Below are 20,872 nucleotides of genomic sequence, written 5' to 3' on the forward strand. Positions count from 1 at the left end.
CTTTCTTATCTTTCTTTGTAAACAAATACTACTAGTAGTATGTAGCAACGTCGATGGCAGTGGCTCGTTGGCTTGCCTACTTTGGATTCTCTTCTTTAATTTTTGAATCAAAACTTTTGATTGTCGGATCATACAATAAATGACACTTTGCCTGAATATGCAGAGGCACGGTGGCTTGCTTTCTTTGCACTACAATGGTAGTATACTGCCATTATTGTTTGTGGTAATAGTGGAGATAGTAATTTGATAATTCCAACATTATCGTGGGCGATATTACAGCCCGCATACTCTGCTGATAGCAGGCTCGTTACGCAGTGCGTATTATAGTGGGTGATATTACAGCCCGTATGCTCCGCTTGTTGCGGGTCAATGCGGGGGCGACATTTCTGCCCATGTACCCCGCTTATAGCGGGCTCAATATACAATGCTTATCATTGTGGGCGCATTTACAACCCAAATGCGCCGCTTATAGCGGGATCAATACGCAGTGCGTATGGTTTGAAGTCTAGGGAGATTTTCCTCTAGCTCAATATCGCGGGGCAGACGTCCTGCTTAACGCGCGCAGCACGTTAGCTGGCATAGAGGGCAACATGGCCTTGAGGTGCCGGTGGCACATGGTAGACTCCCGTGCGTCCTCTTGTCGGCGTCGAGCTCATGCCCTGCTAAGCCAGGTGACGCTCTGCGTTTGAGCCGCCCTTATTGGTAGGAAGGGTCGGGCTTATAACTAGTTGGCTTGCCGCGTCCAGGTCGCCTCCTATCCGTCATCTGTCCTCTGGCGAAACGTTGGGGTCTTAACCTGTTAAGCCAGGTGGCGCTTTGCGTTTGAGCGTTGGGCTAATAACCTGTTGGAGGGATGATTTGCGCAGAGTTGTTAGGGCAGTACAGTACGGAGTGAGGACAAAAGTAGAGTGGTCTAGGCGGCCATAGTGGAGAGGAAGTCTTGAGTGTAGAAGGAGAAGACGCTTGTGGTGGACTTGGTAAAAGAAGAAGACACTTGTGTTGGACTTGGTAAAAGAAGAAGTGATGGATTATAGAGTCTGGTGTTCTGGAGGGGAGTTACTCTCCACCAACCAGTCCAGTTATTTACGATTTCTCTATATGAAATAGCACAATTATATTCCACTAGATAGTCATCATCACATCGGAGATGCTTACTTCAACAAGTTCTGCTTCTTGTACGGCTCGCTTAGAATATGGATGAGCTCTCAAACATCATCCGTGATGCCAGGCTTCTTCGTATACTTAACAGAAATGGGAACACCATACTCCGACCGGGGAGAACCTGGTGGCGAAGGGGTCGATCTCGAGAGGAAGCCGTCATCACGCGCGCTGAACAGCTTTCTTCTTCCCGCCTGACGAACTAGAAGCCGTTTTGCGACGCTTCACATCCCGTTTAGCAGCAGGGTTGTCGTCGCACACGGCAGATTTGGCGAGAGCTGGAAGTCGAATCGGATCCCGTCTAAGATATTCAGCGAAGCCTCCATCGACGTAGCGATAGAAGACTAAGTGGATATTGATGCAGCAGATAACGCCTGATGGTTTGGGTAGACGACTTAAACACACAACCTGCTGCAGAACCTAACTCGATCAAAAGACTACCTATTACTAGGAATATGAACATAGCGTGGTTGAAAATACGCATATTACCTCTCATTCAGCGCCGAACCCGGGCCTTCGAACACCCCGATAGCACCCATGTGATGTACGCTCTTGTTACGGACGCTGCCTGGATCCATTTTGAGCGCATCGTCTTCCTGGCAACCGTTCACTGAGTACCCCATAACCTGTGTGGATGTCATCAGCCGACCCCCTTACTGTTCGCTCTTTCTGCTGAGCGTTTTAGGCAATGACGAGCGTCTTGCACTGCGAAACAGGATCCACTCGATCCATAGTTGCGATATGAGGCCTTGTGTTTCTCATTCAGGGTCCTTGGGAAATAGCGGTTATCGAAGTACTATAGTACCGCCTCCACAGAGTGATACTACTACTCATAGTGAATACCATACAACACGGTAAGAGTGTCACTACTATCTAAATAGTAGTAGGATTAGTATTAGCTGATATTACGTTTTTAGAAAATGCTATTCCCCCTCCCTCCCTTCCGGAAATTTTGGAATTTTATCCTGGAATAGCTTAAAATGGGCGGTTTAAAGCCTGATTTTAGCGTACCCCCCCCATAGATTATTGCCGATAAATCCTGTGATGGGGTCACACAGCACCTTGCGCTATTGTTCTCGTCAATGGACGTTGGACCAGATTATTTTATCATGCCATTTGAAATGGCGAAACTTCTCGAGCTGGCACTAAAATAGAACAAGGAGCCTACGTAAATGTTCCTTAGCATCTCGTGCATCTAGTGAGCTATTTGCGTCCTTACTAACATGTCTGAGCCAAGCACCTCGCAGCAAGAGCTGGCACCAGGCCAGAAGGATTACGTAGTACGGTGCTTAGACTTCATGTTCAAAGCTAAGGAAGATGGCCTCTTCAGAGGGCAGCGAGCCCGGGACCTGGTTGCTGAGTGTCTACAGATAGCACACGGCACTGTTACGACTGTGACGAGCACCTACAGAGCCGACAATGAGACCAAGTTTGAGGTGCACATCAGCCATTTAGCGGTGCATGTTCCTTATCAGCTAATTAACGTTAACCTCTATTATTTTATATGTGAAATCAACGCGGAAGGAAGCGTGATTACGACCCAGGATAAGGTGCCTGTTTAAATAAATATTTGTTTTCTCCTTGCACTCAAATCGTTACAATCGTAATCGGATTTGCTGCTGTTTAGTTGCGTACTTTCTTGTACTTTCTTGCGCAAATCCATGTGGTTTTGGGAATTGCCCAATCAAATGACCGCCTCAAAGGCAACCCGTTTCCCGTAATCTGGAACATCTAGAAAGAGTTAAAAATAGTCTTGTAGCGCAAAAACGACTGCGAATCAGCTAATTCTGACCACATTTTGAAATCTACGTCCGATTTTACCCCTTATATCTAGCTGTTGCTATAGGATTTGGGTTGCTGAATCTTCATAACAGATGGCTACATTTTGGTCCAAGGACTTGTGACGAGTACAATAGAGGAAGTTGGCTTCCGATAGCTTACAAACTCTCAGTGAACAGTAGCTTACAGGTCTCTCTTGTTGAACGGAGCGTAGTGACCAGTTTAATGTAAGTTGTAAGCTGAATGTATTTATAAGTACGCTAAGCCTGAGTTAAATATACATACTATAAGTCACCTATAGTAAAGCTATGTCATCAGCCAATGGACGACCCTGGTACCATGTACCACATGAAGTGCTGATGTGTCACACTTCATGTAACCAGAGGTACACTAGGGGCTACGTACCCCGTTACAAATCCTTTTCTTTGGCGTGCCTCTCCTCAGATTTGCGTCAGAGCATGATCAAAGAGCTGTAAAGACTGTAGAGGGTTATAGATTGCTGACCTGAGCGGTAATTCGGTCTGGCTATTAGAGCTATCGACATCGCGACCCTTGGCACCGATTCGACGTCGACGACGCCGGACGTCTAATCTTTTGCACTCGATGTCGCGTTGCACCACGCCGACACCCATACGGTTCTCGTAGTGTTATTGGTCGAAACTATGTGAGTGAGCCCAGTAAAAACCTGCCATTTTTCAGCTTGCTAACTGCCATATTTACCATGCGCATGACTCCTACTTCGATGAGATCCTCATGGATCTTGGCAAGCCACTAAGATCTACTCCGTGTTCAGCGCATCGTTCATTTTAGACCCATTCAGTGCCGATTCAGTACAATCAGATTGATTTGGCGCCACACTTGTGCACCTGCTCCGACCAAATGACAGGAAGCACACGTGTGCACGAAACCAGCGCGGAGCAGTAATTGATGTCTGGGCACTGCAGATTCTGCCAATCTCTGCTTGCTGTTGTGCGACGTGCGCATCGGACGTTCTCTGACGGCTTGTATTAATAGATGGATTGGAAGCTTCTGACGGCCATGGAGCAAAAACAACAACGCCACATTTGATGAGGTTGGTCTCCATGAACAGCAGCACATTAATTCGAAAGAGTGACTCATAAGTGGGCGTCGAAGGGGTGTATTTTCTTACGTCGCTTACATTTCTGGACGTCGAAGTGTAAATCTTCGAATACACCAGACGTCGCTATTAATAGTGGCAGCACTGAGGTTTTCTGCGTACGGCGAGTGTTTATCCCCATCGGACAAACTGAATGTGAGTTTTGTGCACAACTCTCTTTGGTCCTTTTTGATACATTGTGATTTCTGATTAATTTTGCCGAACGTGGCTGGTTTAAAAGTATGGGTCAACTGTGGCGCGCGTGTACGAATTCGAACTTAAGTGAAGTATTTTTTCGTACTTAGAAAGGCCCTTAGTGAGCTCAAGTGAGTTGCCCCAATCACGTCATCATTATTACGTGTAGTCTACCTCAAGTAACTTGCTACCCACCTGCAAAACGAAGTTATTTTCGCCCAAAAGTGTAAGTTGACTTTGCAGCCAACAGAGACAGGGACATCCTTTTCATCACTAAGAGCATCTCCAATCATGCACGTGTTATTGTGCGTTCTACCTCGAGCTAGTCGACGCCAGTTGAATCAAATCGACACGGTCAAACGGACGCGAAATAATAACAGCGATACCTTGACACCGACTGTCGAAAAAGAAGCAGTGGTAGCTTCTTTAAAGAGACCATTTAGTTTTCAAAATCATAAGCGGTAAGATATTACAGCTACACCATCCCAACATTACAAAGTGTTCATCGCTCTCTTTTCAGTCATACTAAACAATCCGTGGAGTTAAGTGTTGAAATGCTCAATTACGTTAATACATAGAACTTGAACCAGGGCCTTAAGGGGTGATGGATAAACAACCGGCAAAATGTGCTTTGGTGGGCTAAGTTTATCCCGGGCCGAAAACCCCGGTAGTTATCGGTACTGTCAGTGCACTACATGTAGTTGGTTAGCTATAAGTACTGAGAGGCAAGTGTTCCGAAATAATCATTGTGTATAGGAATTTCAAAACAATTTTATACAATAGATTATTTATTTTTGAGATGCCAGATATCACTTTCAATAGCTTATTTTTCCATGGTCTTTTCAATTTTGTTTTTTGTAAACTTTTCCGTGTAAAAACCTTTGGCTTATTTTGGCTGCAATTTTTTATTTTCGCTGTTGTTTCCAGAAGCACAATCTTATTTCTAGGCTGTGATAATATTATTGCAATGCTATTATCGGAACACCTACTGAGAGGGTTATCTGAGCTATACTGTACTTTTATAGTGGTGGCTTGTCCATGATAGCCGCTGCTTCCCCGAGGGGTACTCGACGGATACGCCGCCTTCGTTTGCCAAGTGTGGCAATGTCGAGGCGACCACCGCCACCGGCGCAGCGACAGCGGACACCTGAGATTTCCTCGCCCCGTCGCCTTGCAGTAAATGGTGCGGCGGGACAGGGCGATGTTGAACCAAGAAGGCGAACAGATACGGTGCGTGTGGTGGTCCGATGCCGACCTATGAACGCAATAGAGCGCTCAAGAGGGGATCAGTCTGTGTTTCGCTTTCAGTCGAAGCAGCCTACATCATTTCAAGTAGTGTCGACTCAGAACAGCAGCAATAACAACAACTCTGGGTCAGCTCGTGAGCTTGTCCGCAGTTTTCAGTTTGACTTATGTGCGTCGGAGGAGCTTTCACAGAGGCAGTTCTTTAGCGCTTGTGGGGTGGTGCCCCTACTCGAGTCAGTGGTGGAAGGGTATTTTGCAACAGTCTTTGCTTATGGCCAAACTGGGTCAGGCAAAACTTTCAGTATGTCGGGCCTCGACGAGCTTTCAGTAGGTGCAGCATTACGAAATGATCGAAAAGACTCCAACGCAATGGATCTATCGGATGGGCTGATCCCGCGAGCACTTAAACACCTCTTCTCTCTTTTGGAGCAAGCATCAATCGACGTGAAGACTGTCGTTCGTGCGTCGTACTGTGAAATTTACAATGAACAAGTGTTCGACCTACTCAACCCGGGATCAGGGGGACTGAACGTGCGATGGAACGCACGCGTCGGCTTCTACGTCCAGGACCTTCTTGTCGTGCGCTGTGACTCGCTTTCTGATGTGCTAGCTGTTGTCGCCGAGGGTCATCGAAATCGTCGCGTGGCATCACATAAGACAAACGCCGATTCAAGCCGCAGTCATTCGCTGCTAACTGTCCATGTGGATCGAACTGAGACGCGCGACTCGGACAGCGGGAAAAGTAATGGCATCACCCGGTACGGGAAAATAAGTTTTGTGGATCTTGCTGGTAGTGAACGACTAAAGGAGACAAAGTCCAGTAATGCCGAAGAAACTAGCAATATCAACCGCAGTCTTCTCACCTTGGGAAAGGTTATCTCAGCATTGGCAATATCATCAACAGGAGGAAATGCCGGTGCAGCGAGCGTTGGTAGTTTTATCCCATACCGCGACAGCAAGCTAACTAAACTATTGATGGATTCACTTGGTGGTCAGAGCTTGACCCTTATGATTGCATGTGTATCTCCGTCGGCGGTAGCACTGGAGGACACACTTAGCACGCTGAACTATGCTACCAGAGCCAAGAATATTCGCAACAAGCCGGTGGTTCAAGTGGACCCCATTGAGTTGGAACTAAACAATCTGCGGCATGAAAACCATGTACTTCGAACTGAGAATCATGCACTTCGCCTTCGGCTACAACTTGCTGGCCCGATGTCGAATCAATCTGCTAATCAGTTCTTACGACAGCCTAGTCTAGCGTCCGTTGTGTCCACCTCACGCTTGCTTCCAGTGATCAGCTCATCGCCTTCTTCTCGCGGTGCAACGAAACAATCACTACCCCCTGAGTCACCTTTGCGGCGCAATCAGCTCCAGGTCCTTCAGGACGACCATGATAAGCTGACACAACGGGCTCTCGTAGCAGAACAACGTCTTCAGAAAATTGAAGCTGAGAACAGGTCTTTCCGACAGCGTCAAAACGGAATGAGCGGTCCAAATAACGAGATGAGGTATTTGCGAGAACAGGTGCAGCAGCTACAGCAACGCGAGCAGGAGCTGATGCAGGCTTTGGTACGTGTGCACTTCATCACGTTTCGCCCCTCTTTCGTTTTTAAGCAAACTTGTCATATTAAACGCGCAGTCTCGACGAAGTCGAGGGCGGCGCGATGAGCATTAGTCAAATCTGCTGGAATTACATGTATTAGAATAAGTGATACATGTAGAAAAAAATGTATTTTTACCTAAGAATACCTGCAGTTTTACTCTGCAATAGTCAATCCCCATACAATAGCTAATTGAAATATTGGCTGAACAAATTAAATATTAATTGCTGTCGTTTTCAAAGGGTAATACATACCGTGGTGCCAATAATTTCATTTCCATTTTTGTGGTATACAAGCAGTACAATACCGGTACTTACGTTGCCCACACGAAGTAAACTTGGTCGTCCATCAGCACGGCCATGGCGAAGTCCGACGCGTCGCGCCTGCGGAAGAAATTGCCTTGGCTCAAGTCTCTGCAAGCATCTCTGAACAATGACGAATCATCAGACTCCTCATCGCAACCGGCAGATGTGGCGCCCAAAAAGTCTGGGATAACACCAGAGAAGGCGGAAGGGGGGGAGGCTAGGAGACGCAATCCGAAGAAGCGGGTGCGTCGGCGCGAGGGTGACAACAGCGACGATACGGCGTCGGGAAAAAGTGAATATGCAAAGGAGAGGAAACGCAGACAGCAGAAGAAAGTCGTGAAAGCTCGGCGTAAACGATCGATTGAGGAGGCCAAGCAGGGGAAGTCGCCTGCGGAGCTAGCAAAAGCAAAGGCAGCCGCACTCAGAGGGCAGCGGATGCAAAAGCTGTACGCCATGCGGGTATCCTCCGGAGAGCATGAGAGAATGGCAACGTTTAAACTCAAGCGACAGGAGTCAGCTGAGGTGCTCAGAGCTAAGGACAGGATTCGAATGCGGGCGATTCGAGCGGCGCGTAGTGCACCAAGCATTTCTGCAGGTGCCGAAGCTGATATCGAAGATGAAGGAGAGCCTAGAAAACGTCCACGATCTCGACCAGCAGCCGGCAAGGACATTGCAGACAAGATGCCGAAGAACAATTTGCGCAGAACTAGCATTCCGAAAGCAGGCAAACCCAATCAGACAGAACCCGCTGCTCTCGCCGCCGAGAAAGCTCCAGACTCGGTGAAAAGTGATGCGCCCAGGAAAACTGAAGTGAAAATTCGCGCAATCGCTAAGATTAAACCTTCTGAGTTGCGGAAGCGCGACGAAGACAGAGCGGAAGCTTTGGTGCCCTCCGCTACCCCCAGTGCATCAGAAGAGAAAGACGGACACTCTTGGGAGGCCGAAAGCAAGACGACTATCGGGCTACCGACGTCGGGAGAAAGTGCTGCGGCCATGAAAGAGGATTTTTTTTATTCAGCGACGACTGACAACAAAATGAAAGTGACATGCGAAGCATCTGAGTGCGCTAAAAGCGGACAGGAATCTCAAGAGAGGCCCGACGGTGCAGACACCGACGCAATCAAGAACGAGTCTTCTTGGACTACCGATGGGGCCTCATTTGAACCAGGTGAACCATCGAAACCTGAAATTGAAGTCCAGGTGAAAACAGAGCCCCTTATTGACGCTGAAGCTACAGCTGAACTGGTGAAGAATGAAAACAAAGAAGAGACACGAAAGGAACCATCCGAGAGCTCTGCGTTGGCGGTGAAAACGGAAGACGAGAAGAAGCCTGACGAAGAGAAGTTGCTTCTTGATGAAGTGCCAATTCCCAGGAAGGCGCCAAAGCAACAATCACCTGCGCCTCAGCTTGGCACGGAATCATTTAAAATTCCTAAACGGACGTTTGCGAAGGTTGACGTAGCGCGACAGAAGGCACCTGCTCAGGTGGGACTGGCTGGTATCACAGAGGCCACAGGGAGTGGTGTTAAGCGCTCTGGGCAGGCCAGCATACCAGCGACTTCTCCTCCATCAAGCTCGAATTTGCCAAAGGATGAACCTGCTCGGCCGCAACGAAAGCGAACTAAAAACCCGGTACCAGTGAAAAAAGTATCGTTATCTGCACAAGATCGAGCTTCGATGCGCCTTTCCAGAAAGCGCAACTCCATCTTTATGGCAGCGGCAGAACTGGCAGCTCTAACCTCTGACATAAAGGGCAGCAAAAAGACGGGGTCAGGAACACGGATGATGGGGTATGAAGTGTACGATGTAGACGGAGAGACGCTATCTGATCTTGTTCCTCGTTTAAACTGCGCTACGAAACGTGAAATGGCGGTGGACCGGGAGTCGTACGCGGCCTCGTTTTTTGGAGTATCCCGTGAAGCTCCGAAGGCTAAACGAGAACCGCGTTCTGTCTACGGAGAATGTGACGAAACGGATCACGATACCCGAAAGATGAACTGTTATGAAGAGTTAAGTTTTGAGCGACCTGAAGACAGGGAGTTTTATCAACGGAAACTGTATGGCACGGCGTTTGTGCCGCAGAATGTGCGTGGCTGGATAACGCTGATTGTCCGAAATGCGCGCTTTGAGCGCAAGGCCACGGGGATCCGGTTCAATCAGGATCGTGATCGGGAGGCGTTCGCAGCAACACTGAGCCAGCGGTATACTCTGAAGAAGTCAGTGCCGCGGTGTGACATACCTCGAGAAAACTGGCAGAAGCTGATGAGGAATGAGCCGGCTACGGTGTACTTGCACTACTACAACCGCGAGGACGCTGGGCGAGCAGCACAAGTGTTTCGTGATGATCTTGGACAACCTCTGCAGATTCGATGGGAGCTTAAAGCTGGGTCGAGAATTAGAAGATGCTCTTCTCTTGCCGCCCGGTCAACGCCCCAACTATCTCCACGCCGCTCTTGCTCCAGTGAGCGAAGTGCTCCAGAGCCGTCCCCTCTTCCTTCGCAAAATGGCAGCGCGCGAAATACCCCGGTGTGGCGACGAGAGCGCGACGCAACTTTGAAAAGTGATCATCGGTATTCAAGATACGACCGTGGCGCACCGCCAGCTCAATGGCCGAAGGGAGAAAGTCGCGAGGGAAGATACGGGCCATCCTTGACTGGCAACAAGCGGTCACATGAGCGTAGATCTCGATCCCGCTCTGGGTCCGTGTCATTTCACAGACAGCACTATGAGTCTTCTGGTCAGGTAAACAACAGAGCTGGCCCAAGGTCCATTGTGACAAGTAATCAGCAGCCACCTACGGAAGGCAATCGCGCAAGAACCGATGGTGGTGCTGAAAGCTCTAGTAGTGCCGTTCACAACGACGTGGGCTCACCAGCACAGAAGCGAGCACGAATGTTACCGCGTCGATCTCCACTCGGTGGCCAAGACCGGGATATACGAGAAAATGCAAGAGGGAGCGGTCTGCGCAAAGAACTCATGAGCAGCTCTGAGGCAGCGCCTAATACTCGTGTGAGGAATTTGGGTGGAAACGATAGCAACCGAGGAGAGCGGCGAAGTGATCGGTCTCCGCCCAGACGGTGGCAAAAGGACTTCAACAAAACTGAACCACGAGGAAGACGGAACAGCTTTACGACTGATTTACGTGATCGCTTAGAGGGGCCACCTGCCGGACAACACCGTTTTAATTACCAACAGCACAATCGTGACCCGGTCGAGGCAAGGCCTAGGTCACGATCACGGTCTAGAACCTCTTTATCTGCTCGTGGTGGATACGACGGTAACGTAGGTGATCGAAATAAGGAGCGACGCGGCTCTCGAGAGTTTGGGCGAGGTGGTGGGTATAATCCTAATGCTCGTGAACGGTGCATGCATTCCGATCGAGAGCGTGGAGGGCGACACAATGGCCGCAGCGGGAATGTAAATTCACGAGCACCCTAAGAAAGCCATTCATAACGAAAAGCATGTATGCTTGAACTTGATTCAAGTAGCTGGTTTAGTCCTAGGCTTCACTTAACTCCGCTTCTAGCTCCTGGCCTTTGCGAAAGAGGAACTCTGCCAGATAATCAATTGGGTCCGTAGGTTGCACCTTGACGACTTCCAGCATCCCTTCGGTCAGCGCAGGCAGCACCGTGTCCATAAGGTACGTTCGGAGTGGCTTAGCACGGGTTTCAAGTAGCTCAGCCTCTTCACATTGCAGGAGTTCAAGTCGTGCACGTTCCCGAGCGATCTTCGCCTGCTGAGCCGCCTCATCTTGCGCGTCCTGTTCGCGGATGAGCTGTGCAGAGCGAAATACAGCTGCTCGAGCTTGTTTCTCCGCTGCACGGCGCTGCTCGCGCAGTTCTGCCCTTGTGGGGTGAAAGTTGCGTGGTGCTTGGTCTCCCTGCTCCACGTATCGCTGAATGGGAGCAGCAAAGACTGCGTCATTACGGTATCCGTGCTCGTCTCGCAGACTCAGCTCCAGCACTTCCACGCCTTCTGCTGTGACCTCCTTCGTCATCTTTGGCTTTTCAAAAAATGCCTCCAGAGCTTCAATGTTGGATTCGAACTCGTCGAAACGCCGAGCAAATGCGTCCTGAGTGTTCTCCGTGCGCTCGGCTTCAGCCTCTGACAACGCTTGGGCACGTATCTCCAGCAGTGCTCGAGGAGCCTGAAGTACAATCACTCGATTCGGCACTTCGACTAGCTGTCTGGGTTTCAAATGCGTCAGCATCGCTTCAACATCCACCGCGGGGACGGCAGCTGCTCCATCAGCATTCTCGTCTTCATTTGCAGCCTCACCGGTGTCCGCTCCATCAACTGAGTTGCTGGTTGCCATCTCTCCGGGCTCACCCGACTCACCTCCTTCGACAACGTTAGTGTCAGTGTTGGGCTCCTGCGAAAAGATTTTTTTTGCCTGAACTGATGAGATTGGAAGCCCATCCAGTACATACCCCTGGTTACGACATGCAGCACTACGAAGCTTCCAGCGTACCAGTGCTACCAAGGCTTTTTCTGGAAGCTGCGAAGCTTTATCCCCAGCAGTTGGAGCCCACTGCTGGAGCTCTTCACGAAGTTTTTGCGTGTCCTCGTTGCCTTGCTGTCTCGTCGGATCCGGTTGGTTGGCTTTGGGCTTGTCGGATGCAAAAAGCTCGCGCAATAGTGCGGTCGGAGACAGATATGGCAGATAATAATCAGCTGCAAGCTTCCGACTAAGCATGGTCTTACCCGCTCGAGGCGCACCAAGAATGATGGTGCGTAGTGGACGCAGATCCATGGCGTTAATGAAGTCGTCAAAGAAGAAGACCAGATTCCCCAACAGGCCGCGTGAATAGTGGCGCCACTCTTCAGGAGCCACTAGCGTATGCATCGCCCCGGCGGATGTATCAAAGCGCAAATGAACTTGCAGAGGCGTCACAAGCTCCTCCTCTTCGTCCAAAAGTAACGCATCAGCTTTTGCGTCGGCCGCACTAGCAGAGTCTTCACGATCGCGTAGGTGCCCAGACGCAAGAAGTGTGCTAACTCCACGACATACGTCGCGCAGGCTCGTGCTGCCACTGGCCCTGTCAACCGCAAGCAAATATTTCTTGGGGGGTGGTGACGGCGAGGCTGCAACACGGAAAACTAGCAACGCGAGATCATAGAGACTGATCATTGGCAGCAGATTTCGACCTTGACTGGTAGGCTGAGCTTGCGTTGCGAGACTTGGCACAAGGAGTGGCTGATCCGGATGCAACCACGCCTCTCGAAAGATCAGCTGTAGCTGTGACTGAGCACCGCCATATATTAGTCCTGCTCCGACGATGCAGGTTTCAAGGTCTCCAGTCCGGTGTGCGCTCAAGATCTGCGTCTCAGCAGTTTTGAGGTCTGTATATTTGCGTGCCGGGCGTCTTGACTTGAAATCGTCCTCGACGTGTCCAGAATCGGTTCCTGATGCTGCAAACGGGGAATTCTTGCTCCATGAGAGCACGGAAGACACTGCGATAAAGCGTTTGACACTTTCGCCGCCCTCGTCCTCTTTCGCTTCATCGTCACCTTTGGTCATGTCCCGTTTCTCGAAGACTTTCAGTGTCTCCATGGCCAGTTTCGGGTCAGCTGCCAGCGAAGTGACCACGACTACGTCGGCTTGCTGCACAAGTCGACGCCACGCTGCCACATCGGTTTGCAGGGCAATTGGTTCTTTGACGGCTCCAGCGACGTCGCTACTCGCGTGGCTCTGCAGTTGACGTTTGATTGCTGTAACTTCAGATTTCCCACCCCTGGAGGCGGTACCGACGACTTCAAGACCAGCATCTTGACAATTGCGTGCCAGCTCCGTCGAGAGGGACGAGCCCAAGTCCGTGATGAAAACGCGCATTGTTTCCGGCAATTCGTTGCAGTGTGGCGATCTCGAGTGAGTCTTTGCGACGACCAAAGCAAGAGACTCCTAAAGCACAAGTCTGGCGGCGGTTGCACACGATTTGGTTATTTTTGCATGGATGATGTCGGTCATACTTCACTTTGGTGCAATTGCTATAAGACTTTAAAAATCTGCAGTGCAAAAACTCTACCTCAAGCCACGCAGTTGAATGTGCGGTTGTTAATACCTCAGTGAGTTGCACCAGTATCATCCACAGCGGTGACCATGAAAAAAGAGCTCGCGCCGCTTTCCACGAGTCCGAAAAGTATATCACATCCACGACAACGCAATGGTATGTTGGATGTGTGTTCATGAATGTCCTTATCTGTTTACTAAGAGTGTTTTGGCTTTCTGCAGTGGGTATTCTCGAAGTAAAAATGAAGCATCGGCTTCAGGAAGACCAGAAGGCCGTAGCAGTGGGGGCTTTGTGTCGGCCAGGCAATACGCAGCGCCGTCAGTCCAAGAAACCTCAGCGATTACCAAAGCTATCTTCAAAGTCGGAGCCAATGCTCAACACACGCCCAATTTCGTTCGACACGGAGAGAGACCACGTCATGTCGGATCTTCACCTTCCATCGCCTACGCGCTCGGTCATCGATCGCCACGTGCAGGTTACTAAGCACAGCACTCAACAGGCTCAAGAATCGCTCCCACCAGTAGCTGGGGCCTTTAAAAAGCGTGGGGCGCCTTCTTCAAAGTTTCCTCAGGCATATGCACGTAACGAGCTGCCTATTATGATCGAAGGTGGTAAGGGCGGCGGGAAGTCCGGCTTGCGCTGGATGGCACCGATGGAAGACTTGGATTTTGGTAAATATTTCCCGCTTTTTGTAGATGGCATGCGCGAGAAAGCTTTTCCGTTCAGCTTTTTGGCTCGTGAAGGAGCTTTCCAGTTGGCCGCCTTTGCACAACGACATCCGAACAAACTTGTCGACTGTCTGCACCGTGTGATCCCAGTACTCCGCACAAACTTGGAGACTCGTGACGACAGAGCACTGCGAGATGCGCTTCTATTGCTGCAGCAGATCACACAGACAGCAGGCGTGGGTCCACTACTGGTACCGTACTACCGGCAAATGCTGCCGATACTAAACCTGTTCAAGAGCAAACGACGAAATCTCGGAGATGAGATCGACTTTCGACAACAACGCCTACAAGATCTCGGTGAGGTGATCATGGAAACCCTCGAGATGCTGGAACGGACTGGAGGGGAGGACGCGTTTATCAACATCAAGTACATGGTTCCAACCTACGAAAGTGCGATAAATTGACAGGGATAGGAACGGAACACGAACGGAGCACGGTCAATTTGAGACACATCTATTTAGCTTGATTTCCTAGTTTCACGTGCTCTCGTCTTCTACAGGTACTGATACAAGTTTCGGCTGCAATTTGTCGAGTTCTGCTTGGTGGCGCTTGTGGATGCGCTGAATCTCGTCCTCGCATTCTCGCACCTTTTCACGCAACTCGTGGACATGCGCACGGAGCTTCTCGCTTTCTTCAGCGTGTTGGCGCTCGCGTTTTTTACGTGCCGACGGTAGGTCCTCCCGCTGAAGGCGAGACATGCTTTGATATTGGGCGCGGATCTGCTGCAGCTGCTCGCGCATTTCATTGCCAATTTCTGCACGAATGCGAACCTCCATTTGCATTTTTTCAGCTTCAGTCTGTGCGAGCTGCTGTCGGAGTTCCTCGTTCTCCAGTTCGAGTTTGGCCTGGGTGCATAAAAAGCTTAATAAGCATCACCATCGACAGCCATCCATACCAAACCATACATACCCAATGCAAGTTCCTTTCCGTGACCTCTCTTTGTGACTCCATCGGTGACGTCGCAACCTCCGCTGTTGGCGGCTTTACAACGGAACCTGCGAGCGAGCGATGCCGACGACGTGCAGAGTCACTCCTTCGATGCTTGGCCTTAGGCCTGGGCGGTGAAGAAGCAGTAGTTGTTGTCGCTGGCTGACCTCGATCAACGGGCGCTTTCGATACTTGACGTGCTTGTGCTTCCGTCGACTGTCGCTTTCTCTTCTTCAGTCGACCATCAAGGTCGTAAAACGTAGCTGTCGGTGCAGCTTTCCTAGGGATGGACGTACGTGTCCTTACTAACTCGCGTGCTACAGCACTGTATTTCAGGGTGCGCAAAGTCTCATCAAACTCGTGACTGGACGGATTCACCGCCACAATCATCACCAGCGGGCCGTGATCGTTGCCCACAAGATTCTCCTGAAAAATTCGAGCTAGCTTGGACTCACGGAATGGGACCATCTTCTGCAAGCTCGGCGGATGTTGCTGATTCCACCGCAACGTCTCTAGACAGCGCATCAGGTTCATCAAAGAGCCATTAATCTTGCTGGCCTCCTGCATGCGTAGCCCCGTGGCGCCACTCTTGGAGCCGCGTTCAGAGCCTGCCAGATCAACGATCGACACCTTACTGCGTAGCTCCGAGGAAAAACGCGATACCTGATGGTACAAATGCAGCGTAAAGACGCAGTGACTGCGACTCGAGTCCGAGTTGCAGTTGGTTTCCGCCATCTGCTTGTGACGTCTTCCCATTTCCAGAAGCTCCAGACCTTCCTCCAACGTCTTGATGGGTTTCTCCACAGCTCCACGTACTTGGATTTTGCCATCACAGTCCTGTACACGTAGCGCCCTTCTCTTCCGAAGCGCAGGCGACAGCAAGTCGTACACATTCTCGTTGTAGATCTCGAGGTATGTTGCCGTCACTTTCGTTACCTGTTGTTTGTCGCCATCTTTGCGCTTTGGGAGCTCGTCCATCACGTACTGAAGAGACTGCGGCAGGACACCGGGGGCTTCGCTCGAGCCACTGATCGTGTAAGTCTTGCCAGAGTTGGTGACTCCGTAGGCGAAGACGAGGCCGCTCTTGCCGTCGAAGGCCGCGTCCAACACGGGCCTCGTGGTGGCCTCGAACAGCTCTGTTTGCTGTGTCTCCTGGCGGAAAATACGGGAGAAGTGGAAGCTTGTGGCTGTGCCGGTGGAGCGATAAGACTGAGACGTCTTGGGCGGCTGAGCTAGAAGCGACACGTCCGACAGCACGCGAAAGCAATCGGGCTCTGTCTCGTTAGTGGCCGCTTCGAGCGGTCGGAGGCGAATAACAATCTGCACCTTATTCGTACTGGTATCCATCTTGATTTCCTGTTGTTGTTGTTCCGGTTCCTGGACTTGGTCGTAGTCTTGCTGCTGCCCCTCTTCTTCCAACTCCTGTTCGTCCATGGTGGCGCCGCTAAAGCTGAGCTTGCGCACGATGGTGGCTACCTCCTCTGTGGCGATCGAAGGCGTGTCGCTGGCTCGAGTGCTGCCGTTGCGTTCGCGGATGACGCGTGCAATCTCCTCTCGAGACGAGGGCATCAAAGTACAGCGAGAAAGTGCGGGAATAATATTCAAAATCTAGTTAATACAGGCCTCTCGTCCCCGATATAGTGCCACGTCAGTGAAATCTTGAGGGAGGGCAACTAAGATGATGCTGCCGAGAGCGTGGACGCTGCTTTTTGTGCTTGCCACGACGGCGCTGCTGGCCACATTCGTCTCCGCTGACCCTCGCGAGGTGGAGAACGCCGAGTACGTTTTCCTGTATCCGTGCAGTCTCTTCTTTCTTAAAACATCTTCGTGGGTGTATATCTGATTGCCCATTCTCTCCAGACTTAAAGAAGAGTTCGGTGACGATTTTGAGGACGAGCGCTCAATCCCCGCGCTGGGCGAGCTTGAGCAGCGGCTCAAGTTCGAGCTAGAGCACCAGCTGGCTGCTGGCGCGCCGTATACGCCGCGCGGCATCGTGGAGATCGTTGGAAGCGCCTCGTCCCCCAAGCCCCAAGTCTCGTTCTCGGCATTGCCGACGCTGAGGGCCGACGACGTCGAGAAGCTGGAAACGCTGCTGCGCCACGATCGCCACTACACTGTTCGTGCCAAGGCGGACCCAACTGACCCACAATCGCCGTACGTCATGACCTCCGTGCCCATGTGTATGCTGGCAGGCATGCGCCTGCGCGAGGACTTCGCCTTCCACCTATCGGACAGCGGCAAGCTCGTGGCCATCGAGTATCTCACGCCATACCTGGATAATGATGCCTGTGCTGAGCTCCAGACGCGCAGTCTCAAAGATGTGCGCTTTGGACCGTTTGGCACAGTCTTGAAGACGCAGGCCGGTCCGTCGTAAGTGCCCGTCCTCTTTTTCTTCTTGTTGACCTACTGAGCTAACCTTTACAATAATGCTACTTGTGTGATTGTATTGCCAATGTAGGCCTCCGAAAAATATCGTGGTCAACCGCGACCGCGCTCCACAAGGCGTCAAACCGGTGAAGAGCGAGGATGGCAACGACGAGCCCGAAGAGGAAAACCAGTCCTTCCTTCGCAAATATGTACGCACATGAGAGCTGCAATGCTGTATTATGGTTTTTTACATGTACTCACGTCATTATCACGTGCTTTTTTGTAGTGGTACATCATTCTGCCTATCGTTGTCATGAGCCTCTTAGGTGGCGATGGAGGAGCTGCTTCAGCTGGTGGTGCAGGCGGTGCTCCTGCTGCTGCTGCTGGCGGAAGACGACGATAGATCACTTGATGAGGAATAGAGTATGCATTGTGCTTACTTTACAAGTACCGGTGCCTGCTTCAACGCGATCGAACCCCAAGCAGTAAGGTGTGTCTCTCGTCGAAAACCAGAATCTACCCCCCCCCCCCCAGCTGATGCCATTATCTCTAATGCCCTGCATCAATCCCTATACGATCAACTGGGTTGTCCTCCTCATTCCTTTCTCCTGCTTTCTCAGCACAGCTCCAGGAGCTGGCGGCACTCGTGGTTTGTCACATGCGCCCCACAGCGTCCGGTCACCCGTCGACACCACCACAGCCACAGCTGTTCCTTGCAACACGCTCGCCGTCATGGGCGACAATATTGCCACAGCGCAAAGGGATCCTGCTGCATATGCGACGGTGGCATGTCAGTCGTGACGTGTTTCCTGCTGCCTCCCCTGTCCCGCTTCCTCATCTACTCCGTCGTCGCCCAATAGCGTCTCCTGGTCCACGACGCAATCGTCCGAGCACTCACCGACACGAAGATCCCGCGCCTGCCACGTCCCCCAACCTTGAGTTCCCACTACGTCGCCGTACACGAGACTCATGGCGTCCATCCGCATACGTCTAGAGGCCGGTTGGCCCGGCGCAGCATCAACTCGACGACGCACCGTTGCCTCACGTGGCAGCGCCCCTTGATACGCCTGCATGGAGGCTGTGCGCATGAGACAGGGCAGTAGACAGCAGACCCAGGACGGACAGTTCACGGGAGGAGTTACCCGGTTGGCACCGTAGAGCGCGCGGCGAGTCATGGCATCGTCGCGAGACAGGCCGAGTGCGGGATCTACACCCACCTCCGCCACAAAGTCTGCCACATTCGTAGGCCGCTGGTAGTCCTGATACAGTGACAACAGAAAGAAGAGCTACGTGAGTATGAAGCAGGAGTGGCAACCGAGAGAACGCGACCGTACCTCAAGCGCCTTCATATTACCTCGAACTTTTTGGCAATCTGATTTTTGTCAATCTGGAACTTGCTGATACCGGTTTTCTAACTGCTTTTTTGGAAATTAATTGTTTTTATAAAAAAAGACCATCCGAGAAAAAGCACGTAAATACCGGTAAAGCGTGTCGATCCATGAAAACGATGCATGTATTTTTCTGTTTACTGCTAACGCCACATGTTACACGTCATCTCGCTACACTTCGTATCTAGTATCATTGTCATCTCGTTCACTCCTGCGAGCGAAGCTTGCGGTACGATTTCTGAGATGTGGCACCGGTTCCAGCCGTAGCACCAGCATTCGCGTTCGCAGAAGCGCTTGCAGTGGCGGTCGCCGACGCACCACCCGTACCGGTGGACGTCTTCGCCGTGCTGGCACCGTCATCACTCGTCACAGTCACAGTCTTGCTCGCGCCAGTTCCAACGCCGACGTCGACACCGTCGTGGATAACGGTAGCAGGTGCACCAGCATGGACACCGTTCACTCCGACTACAGGGGAAGCACCCACACCCACGCTAGCGACACCCGGAACACCCACCCCAACTCCGACACCGTTCACGCCAACACCAACGCCGTTTACACCCACACCGACACCAGGCACACCGACACCGACACCAACGCTAGCAACGCCCAGGACGCCGACACCAACACCTGGTCCAACGTAACCGGGGCCACCCACTCCGACGCTAGCAACACCGGGAACACCCACACCGACACCAGGTACACTGAGTAGTCCAAACGTCTCGGCTACTTGCTTCTCGGCCTGCACGTGGCTTGATAGAGCCACGGCGGCGATGCACATTGCGATGATCTTGTTGTTGCTGAACATGATTGTTGAAGATGGAGACTTGGTCTAGAGAGAGTAATAGAGAGCTTGCTCTTGGGGAAGTTGGTTCGAGTGGTTGAGCTCGAAGGAGTGAATTGGAGAATGAGTTGTAAGTGGCATCGTGAGTTGTCAGCCAATCCCTCCTTACGGAGGTTATCTTGTTGCTGAATAGTTAAAGGATCCGTACGGATTCTGCTGGTAAATTCCGCATGGTATGGATTGTGCTGGTAATCCCCGAAAATAAATTTTCCTTTTAGTAGTATTATCCTGGTGGTGTCAAGTCAATGGGTAAACAGAGATTGCAGAGGCCGAAGTATTCGAGATGCAAATTGTGACAAACACAAATTGATTTTATGTGCTTTTTTAAAAAAGCCGCAAATCGACGTACTACAACAACTTCAATATGGGGCATACAAAGTTCAGCATCAAAACCATTGAATAAGAAACAACAAATCTAGGCCTACGTAAAGTGCAGGTACAGTATGGTGCCCATAATTGGTCGGCTGTTCTGTAAATTGATGGAAGTCAAGAACGCGAATAAGAAGATGTAGAGATCGAGAATTAGTCGCTCAAGCGAGCGTGCGTAGCCCATGTCATGTGCCTCAGCCTGTCAGCTAAACCACACTGAAACTGTATCCTTACCAGAAGATCATTTGCGCTACCGGATCTGTTGACTAGGTCAAGCCCGTTCACTAACACCAACAGCCCAGGTCTTGCACATTGCCTCATTCTCCAATTCACTCCTTCGAGCCCAGCCACTCGAACCAACTTCCCCAAGAGCAAGCTCTCTATTAGTAATAGAGAGCAGGGCCCCCGAAAAAAAAATTGACGACACAGTAATTTCAATAAATAAGCAGACATTATTTATGTTGTCACCCTAAACTAGGCTCGTGCATAATTTATGGTGGCTGCATATTACATACGGTAATTTATGCTACAGTTTCCTGAAGTTATCTGCAGCAGTCAACGAACCAGTCGTTTTGTTGCCGAATCGGCTGACTCAATTTCTTTTCTCTCACTTCCCACTTTAGAAATGATTCTCTTCCTGCGCGAAAATGCTGGTTACTGGGACGCACAAACACTTGACACAGCAACTCGAGCGTAGATACCTGTTATTGATTCAATAAACCTTGGTTATTGCAGCAGTAACTCAATTATTTATTGGTCTTCTAGCTAAAGCATCATAACGTATTGCCAACATACAAGCTAGCTTCGCGATAATTTATCGTGAAGATGCTACTACGAT

The 20,872-nt window shown here is 50.8% G+C and overlaps 7 protein-coding genes across 7 annotated transcripts; 4 read left to right on the top strand and 3 right to left on the bottom strand.

The window, feature by feature from the left end:
* Nucleotides 1-5,506: 5,506 nt before the first annotated feature.
* On the top strand, nt 5,507-7,165 carry PITG_20283 (kinesin-like protein; the record flags this gene model as incomplete). Its single annotated transcript, XM_002895924.1, has 3 exons — nt 5,507-5,544; nt 5,605-7,070; nt 7,137-7,165. The coding sequence occupies 3 exons, from the start codon at nt 5,507-5,509 to the stop codon at nt 7,163-7,165; spliced, it is 1,533 nt and encodes a 510-aa protein (XP_002895970.1).
* Nucleotides 7,166-9,080: 1,915 nt separating this feature from the next.
* On the top strand, nt 9,081-10,078 carry PITG_20284 (uncharacterized protein; the record flags this gene model as incomplete). The annotated part of the gene is made up of 2 exons (XM_002895925.1): nt 9,081-9,963; nt 10,035-10,078. The coding sequence occupies 2 exons, from the start codon at nt 9,081-9,083 to the stop codon at nt 10,076-10,078; spliced, it is 927 nt and encodes a 308-aa protein (XP_002895971.1).
* Nucleotides 10,079-10,902: 824 nt separating this feature from the next.
* Nucleotides 10,903-13,236, bottom strand: PITG_20285 (adenylate kinase, putative; the record flags this gene model as incomplete). The annotated part of the gene is made up of 3 exons (XM_002895926.1): nt 10,903-11,658; nt 11,755-11,983; nt 12,056-13,236. The coding sequence occupies 3 exons, from the start codon at nt 13,234-13,236 to the stop codon at nt 10,903-10,905; spliced, it is 2,166 nt and encodes a 721-aa protein (XP_002895972.1).
* Nucleotides 13,237-13,655: 419 nt separating this feature from the next.
* PITG_20286 (uncharacterized protein) lies at nt 13,656-14,546 on the top strand (the record flags this gene model as incomplete). The annotated part of the gene is made up of 1 exon (XM_002895927.1): nt 13,656-14,546. The coding sequence occupies one exon, from the start codon at nt 13,656-13,658 to the stop codon at nt 14,544-14,546; it is 891 nt and encodes a 296-aa protein (XP_002895973.1).
* A 388-nt stretch (nt 14,547-14,934) lies between these two features.
* PITG_20287 (kinesin-like protein) lies at nt 14,935-16,648 on the bottom strand (the record flags this gene model as incomplete). The annotated part of the gene is made up of 1 exon (XM_002895928.1): nt 14,935-16,648. The coding sequence occupies one exon, from the start codon at nt 16,414-16,416 to the stop codon at nt 14,935-14,937; it is 1,482 nt and encodes a 493-aa protein (XP_002895974.1).
* An 88-nt stretch (nt 16,649-16,736) lies between these two features.
* Nucleotides 16,737-17,839, top strand: PITG_20288 (uncharacterized protein; the record flags this gene model as incomplete). The annotated part of the gene is made up of 4 exons (XM_002895929.1): nt 16,737-16,848; nt 16,930-17,439; nt 17,528-17,645; nt 17,723-17,839. The coding sequence occupies 4 exons, from the start codon at nt 16,748-16,750 to the stop codon at nt 17,837-17,839; spliced, it is 846 nt and encodes a 281-aa protein (XP_002895975.1).
* Nucleotides 17,840-18,227: 388 nt separating this feature from the next.
* PITG_20289 (carbohydrate-binding protein, putative) lies at nt 18,228-19,629 on the bottom strand (the record flags this gene model as incomplete). Its single annotated transcript, XM_002895930.1, has 4 exons — nt 18,228-18,695; nt 18,791-18,833; nt 18,916-18,967; nt 19,143-19,629. The coding sequence occupies 4 exons, from the start codon at nt 19,627-19,629 to the stop codon at nt 18,228-18,230; spliced, it is 1,050 nt and encodes a 349-aa protein (XP_002895976.1).
* Nucleotides 19,630-20,872: the final 1,243 nt, after the last annotated feature.

This window comes from Phytophthora infestans, genomic scaffold, assembly GCF_000142945.1.
Source record: "Phytophthora infestans T30-4 supercont1.120 genomic scaffold, whole genome shotgun sequence".
Classification (NCBI taxonomy): domain Eukaryota; phylum Oomycota; class Peronosporomycetes; order Peronosporales; family Peronosporaceae; genus Phytophthora; species Phytophthora infestans.